This window comes from Pempheris klunzingeri, chromosome 16 (assembly GCF_042242105.1).
Source record: "Pempheris klunzingeri isolate RE-2024b chromosome 16, fPemKlu1.hap1, whole genome shotgun sequence".
Taxonomy (NCBI): Eukaryota; Metazoa; Chordata; class Actinopteri; order Acropomatiformes; family Pempheridae; genus Pempheris; species Pempheris klunzingeri.
This window is the reverse complement of record NC_092027.1, coordinates 6,930,106-6,937,408: the sequence shown is the minus strand read 5'-3', so window position 1 is coordinate 6,937,408 and position 7,303 is coordinate 6,930,106. Positions and strand designations below refer to the sequence as shown.

At 43.2% G+C, this 7,303-nt stretch overlaps 1 protein-coding gene across 1 annotated transcript; it reads right to left on the bottom strand.

Annotated features, from left to right (window-relative positions):
- Positions 1-327: 327 nt before the first annotated feature.
- Positions 328-3,644, bottom strand: LOC139215856 (uncharacterized). Its single transcript, XM_070846889.1, has 2 exons — positions 3,339-3,644; positions 328-2,475 (listed from the first exon to the last, which is right to left on the bottom strand). Exon 2 carries the CDS (start codon positions 2,469-2,471, stop codon positions 678-680), a length of 1,794 nt encoding a protein of 597 aa, XP_070702990.1. The 5' UTR covers positions 2,472-2,475; positions 3,339-3,644; the 3' UTR covers positions 328-677.
- Between the last annotated feature and the right edge of the window lie 3,659 nt (positions 3,645-7,303).

Here is a 7,303-nt window from a genome sequence, read left to right as displayed (position 1 = left end):
TGTAATTTTGTGCTTAATTGCTACCCTGCTGTGAGAGATAAGAATATCAATACCAAAATGATAAATATAGAGCCCAGGTTAAAGCAAGCCAAAAAATAGCTAACCTTACTTGCTGTTATTTAAAAGACTGATATGACAATATCATTGATCTCTCATCTAATACTCAGCAAGTAAATAGGTGGATTCATAAAGTGATAAACTATTCCTTTAATTTTGCCGGAAACAAACTTTTGGGAAGAAACTGTCTTGACACACAAGTAAACTCAGGACAGACAAAAGGTTTATCTTCAATAAATAAAATGGTTTTATTTACACCATGTAAACGGTTTTAACAGAGAAGATTAGAACTCTTGTTAGTCTTAATATTTCATATCGTGATTACAAAGATGATACATCCTCTTTGAAACTGTGGTTAAAAAAAAGACATGAGTAAATGATTCAAACGCATGAAGGCAGTCGGTCCTTTTGCATTTCATAGGCCTTGGAGAGAAGAAAGGAATGTGAGCACAGTGCAATCAGAGCTGAGAAAATTCAGACTAATTCCATACATTTCATGGGAAACTTACATTTAACCCAATAAGCTGCCTGTATTTTCTTTTCATTTCCCTCACAAGGAAAGTGAATCACAAGGAATGTGGTCTGTTCTACGTAGCTTAAGATGTCTTATTTTGTCTTCACTATTGAGTCTCAGATTGAAATGAAACTTTCTTCTCCTCCTCGCTCTCCAGCGGAGCGTACTCGCAGTCACTTGGCTCTAAAAGGTTGAAGTTCGCCTGCACTGCGACCAGTTTCTGCACCCTGTCGGCTGAGAGGGAACCCTGTGCCTTCTTACTGCAAAAGTGTGACAGCAGGCGCTCGCACGCGCCTGTTGTTGGCGGGATCTGGAGTATGGCAGAGGCCATGGCGGACAGCGGCTCAGACGAACACAGCCCTTTCCACCAGGTGGACGCGGACACGTGCTGACATGAGCTCCATATCCCGGCCCCCTTCCACAGTCCCTGCTTGGCAGAGAATCTGGCAAAGCTGCCGAGCACTTTCCCCTCGTCAAGATTTAGATGGTGTGACAGGTTGGATATGACATAATAAGCACTGTTTATCTGCTCCCCGGTGAGCGTCTGCTGTCCAACATGCTTTGGATCCAGCATGTATGCTGCTGCGTGAATGGGCTTTACGCAAACCTCCTGACACCTGTCTAATGATGCCATGACAGCTTTCTGTTCGGCGCTGTGCAGAACGGACCCGGAGAGCGACGCTCCAATGTGGTATCTTAGCTGACTGAACATGTCTACAACACTCGAGAGCACCGCATCCTCTCTTTTCATGTAATCAATATAATTCCCAATCAGGTACAACAGGTTTCGACTGCCGCTTAGCCCTTTCCAAAACGCTGCATCCTGTATTGCGGCCCGGATGGATGCTTCAACATCCAGTGTGGGCGAGACGGCCATCTCTTGTAATGAGTCCTGACCCTCCAGGAGGCCGTTGAACATGCTAACCACACCAGTCCATTCGGAGCCAATAGGCAGCGTTAACGTCGTCCCATTAGCAGAGTGGTTTCTTATCTTTGCGTTCTGCCAGCGTCTAAAGGTCTCTTCTAATATTTTCCGCTCTCTCACATGCCTCGCCACCTGCTCAGCTCTCCTGCACAGAGCCTTCATAGACGGCTGCGCGACCACGTCATCGAGGAGCTGTTGGATGCTGCACACGGTGCAGCTGATTGCCGATATGTGCGGGAAGGCTTCCTCCACTTGAGCCCGAGCTGCCATCATTTCCGGGGCGTCGTCAGTGACAACAGCGAAGACCTTCTGTGGCCCCACTTCATTTATAATCTCCTTCAGTTCCTCAGCAATAAACGTGCATGTGTGTGTCTGCTCCCTTGTCTTTGTACATTTGTAGAACAGCGGCACAGGAGTTGAAACAACATAAATGATAGTTCCCGTTTCATTTATGTTAGACCAGCCGCTGCAGATGACGGTGACACAGTCTGCTTTCCCTATGGCCTCATGAACCTGGCTCTGTACCCTGTCATACTCAAAGTCTAAGAGATGAGAGGACAAAGCCTCTCTAGTGGGCGGACAGTAAGCAGGCCTGAGCACGCTGAAAAATCGTTTCCAGTAAATATTGTCTGTGAGAGTGAGGGGTGAGGAAGTGGCATACACGGCTCTTGCCAGGCACTCGTCAGCATACGCCTGGCTGCGCTGATCCACTGAATCAATAAGGAACTGTCCCCCAGGAGTGGCAGATGGTAAGAACGAGAAGGAAGGAACAGGAATGGAGGCAGAGGAGCTCCCATCTGAGCCCGGTGACTGCTGCGAAACCACCGAGTACTCCTTGCATTTGTCCAAATGCATCTGCATCTTGGTGGCATTCTTTGTGTATGTCTTCAAACAGTAGTTGCACATGAAGGTTTCCCTCCCATCTTTGACAGCCGGGGTGAAATGCTTCCAAACACCGGACTGCAGGCGTGGCATCGTCCTGTTTCAGGCAAATGAAGAAATGTTCAATATTTTCACGTGTTTAAAATGTCACAGTAATTAGGTCTGCACTGATGCTAATACGGACTTTGTTTAAACACTATTTAACGTGCACCTAACAATTATTTTCATTATCAGATCATATGTCAATTGTCTGTCTCAGAAAGTAGTAATACAATTTCTATTGCTACTTTCTCCTAGATGACGTAATGAGATCGTCTGTTTCCTCAGACCATTTCAAAAACCCTAAATATGTTAAATACACTATCAAGACAATGAAAAGCAGCAAATACACACAATTGAAAATGTATGATGTTTGACGTCTTTGCTGGAAAAAGTGACTTCAACATTCATTGAATCTCAGAATAGTCGGAGCTTAAGTTTTTGTCAATCATCTACTCGATTAATCAGGTAACTTCCTCGCCTCTAAAGCTATTGGCAAAATGCTGTATTGGAAGAAAATGGCAAAATGTGGAAAATTAAGGCAACTCCGTGGACACCCATCTCACAAGAGGTCCCAACCTGCCTGCCTGCTCCTAAGACCTGACTGAGGAACATCAGTTCAAACTGTGGTGTTCCAGGTAAACACATCTTGTAATTCACTTACAATAAGCAAAGACTTGCTAATCTTAGAACAAATTAGAGTAATAAATGTCATTTTGTGTGACCAAATTGATTTTTTTTAATGCAGTTTTACACGTTCACTTGTTTGAAAAGGATTCTTGAGATGTGATGTTAATTAATTGGAAATCTGACAGGTTCTAATTAAGCTACAAAATATTGATTTATTAGCATCACCTACTACAGAAAAAGTGCAGACACAACACAGTAAATATGCAACTAACAGTTAGTTTATTCACCCACCTCAATGTATGAGCACTATTCCACTTTCACAGCGCTCTGAAGGCGCATTTAATTCGCCTTTAGCTCAGTCTTGCTGTGGATTTTCATCCAGCTGAAGTTACTGGAGCATTAGCTGTTTTGGCTAAGTCGATAGCCTGCTGCAAACGTTAGCAAAGTGGTTTAAAATCAACGAGCAAAGCGCAAACAGTCCCTGTGCTAAACTTTGACGGGATCGTGGGCTGTTTGCACACTGAAAGTATCCCGTGTTACGGTCTGATTTAGGTAGCAATTTGGGGAAATGTGTCATAATTTGGCAAGAGAACTGCGTTCAACACAGCGTTGTTTGGGAGAGAATGTAGCTACTTCCTGAAACCGCCAAGTAAGGGAGCTCACATGGATCAATAAGCGTGGGTGCGACTTTTTTGCAGGGAAGCACGGAGAAGTAGAAAAGTTTGAAGAAATACTGTCGGACGGAGGCGATTCTACTGCTGGATTAAAACCGTGTGAGGTGAAAGGTAAAAAATGTTCAGTATGAGATGGAAAAAGCACAAAATGGCGATGCTGTTTCATGGTTTTCAGTGGTGAAAAGTGCTCTGAATTCCTTAAAAGCTTCTGTGGAGAACAGGCTCGACACCTTTTTATTCTCACAGCGGGGTTAAGTGTTGTAATTAACTTCTTGCTCAGCAGTCAAACCATGTGTCAGATTCTTTATCTCAACAGTTCCTACTTTCCTTTGCTCTCCCTCCTCCTCTCCCCCCTCCCTGTCTCCACGATGCCATCCCGAATTACTTGTTAATGAGGCGATTAAGGTCATATAATAGTTTTTCTCTCTACAAACGGCTTTTAAATGTCTACAAATAAAAAAAAAAAAAAAAAGGCTTTTGATATAAAAATCTGTCCGAATGAGGAGTGGCTGGCTGTATGCTTTACTATTAAAATAAGCCCTTTTCTCACATTTTCACATGTCACAGAGGAGCACCAGCATTAATCAACCCACAGCTGGGTTCCATTTAGCTTTGCTTCAGTTCAAAGGCCTTGGTATGTCGCATGACAGCCTGTGTGGCTGATTGGAACTGGGCCATTGCTGGTCATTGTTTCTATCAACACATTTTTTTGCTTGCTTGACTCTTGGAATTTAGTGACATTTCCAAAAAAACCAAGTCTGGCAATAAATCTGATCAGTCGGATGAGTAACGCTTTGGCCAGAATATACAAACCACCTCGTTTGAATTTTAAACCAAAAATTAGAGCACCTGAAATGATTTCCGCTCAAAATTGTGTGTCTCTTGTGTCAAATAAGCTTGATGTCTGATTTGCAGTCCAAGTTTAAAGTATATACGCTGCTACCATTTTAACTGTTCCTTTTCCAAGATGAAAAAAATGCAATATGTAGAATCTATGCATTTTCACCAGACTGATCCCTTTCTGCTGGTGTAGGTTGGATTGGGTGTTAATAGCCCACACTGATTTGCTCTAACACTGAATGACAGTGATTATCTCTAGCTAGGGCCACATTTCAGTGCCATGTGTCTGTCATTAGAGACATTTCTGGAGTTTATACAGTGTCCAGGTTTTTGTGGAGCGGCGATTGCAGCCAAAGCAAACTAACTCTATCTAATTTGGGGGCAATCCGAGCTGGTAATGTCAGGTTGTATCACAGCGCTCTTCAGAGGGAGAATATTCACATTGACACGCTGCAGAGGTACGGAGGGAGAAACGGGACCTCGCTCGAGCTGAGCGCTATTATTTTCTTGTCTCTCAGCGTTGGATTAAGTCGCCCAGCCCTTTTGAGAGCATCAGTGTTCGAGCCAGAGAATTAGGAGTCCAGACCACAGGGACACCAGTATAGAGGAAGCAGGATGATGTCATGACATGGCAGTGATGGAGGGTGATGCTGGTTTTCTGGTTAGTTGGCGGGTTTGGCTGCTCTCAGGCCTTCTCTGGTCTCACGGGAAGTGTTTTGCCATTTACTCAAAGGTTATACTTTGTTCATACTTAAATTACTTGATAGGAAATTCCATCTGGGACAGAAGGAACAACACAATCAAGATGTCTTGGAGTCACAGAATGTGATTCAAAGCGCAGAAAAGCACATTTTAAACTATGATAAATGTTTTTTTTCCCCTCGTTTCGTTCCAGATTTAGTTGTCCCCCGAGCAAAAGCTTCCTCTCTAATCCCATTTAATGTGGAAGTGTAACAAGATGACATACCAAAAGCGGCTTCATGCTTGCATCTAGATTGAACTGTCACTTTTGCACACAAGTATTTTTGTGTCAGAATACAGTAATGCAGTCTGCCAAGACTATAACGATGACACATAAGCCCTGTCTGTCTGTAGGTTGCTGTGGTGACTTTGGCTGGAAGATTAGGGTTATCATTTTATAATCCAAGAAACTCTCTCATCTCCTCTTTATATTCCTCTGTTGGGGTCAGGCTTAATCCGTCAGTTCTAGGTTTGGACCCAAACACTTAGTGACATAAAAGCCTTTCAATTACCACGTAAAATGCCCTTTTTTTAAACATGAAACAACACCACACACTCTTGACTTGGGAAGGCATTAGCCCACTCAATGCAGATGAATTAAATGGTATCATTCTATTCCACTTTAATGGCCGATCTCTCCTTCTTGGAGCTTAAAGCTAAAATTACATCATGGGACTCTGTTAGCAATTACTTGATTTATATCAGAGCTTGGCTACTTTTAAAAAGACTGAAAATAGCTGTAGTGAGGTCTTTGAGAGCATTTTTATGGGAAAACATTGCTTACTGTATGTGTAGGCTCTGTGTTCAACTCTCAGACAGCAACATTTGCTGTTGTGAGAGTTTTGCTTTTAACATCGGTTTCATTTGTTCTCTGCGTCTGTGGTTGATATTATTAACATAAAACGAGTTTGCACATTGTCATAAAGCTCGCCTTCGAACACTAAAAGTGTTTTTAATAGACGTTGGGTGCATTTGGGTGTGCTCTTAACTGTTTTCTCTTTTTCTTTTTGTCGGGACACACTGAGAGCTCTGCTGTCGCCGTCAGCTTCTCTTGTCTCGGGGTGTGTGTGTTATCTCAGAAATGCTAATTAAAAGGCAGATATTAAATTGATATTGCTCCCCATGATACGATTGAAGGAGACAGAGCACTTGATCCCCCAAACGTTTTTTCAGGTACAGTTTGATGAGCTGCGTTCATGACTGACTTCTGATTCAACCTTGCAAATCCCACCACATTTCAGTTCAATTAAAAAGCCAAACATCGTCGTCGTCGCTCTGCAGCAGCTGTGCAAAGCCACGACAGATGCAGCCCACAGCCTCTCCCAGTGTGCAGTTGGGATCCATCCATGTCAATTATAATCCACCAAAACAGTTGGCTGTGTGTGATTCATTATCTTAAGGTAGGCATGCGCACATAGTTTAATACAGGATTAAGCTAATTAGTGATCATGAGCCCATTTTTGAATAAATATCACAGCTGTGTTCCACCACACTTGGATCATTGATCTGTACACGTGGATGCTCTACCCTTACCACCCAGCAGAGGCCACTGTGGCCAAGCACCTTCACAGGACCTTTGACATCAGCACACGGCACGCACTCAAATGGACAGAAATGCCTTACAATGCAACACAGTGTGCTTTGGTGAAGCTCGTAATGCTTGTTTTTTTTAGACTCAGATCAGAGTGTCGGTTTAAATGTGTGATAATTTGAGAGATGGCTGTCAAGGAAATATCCCATTAAACACCCTGTCATCGTGATTTACATGGGATGACTGTGCATCTGTGACTGAGGCACCACCAGCTATTCAGGTAGTGACAACTGGAAATCACAGTTACACAGACCGATGCATTTAATGGTATTTGTCTGAGGCCAAATGCTTCTACATCAAACGTAATTAAGTGGAAAAAATCTCATGACAACACATGCTAAGACCTCTTCAAGCATAAAGAAGCACAGGTCACAGGCCCTCATGATGCGAAGACAGTTAATGTGACAATA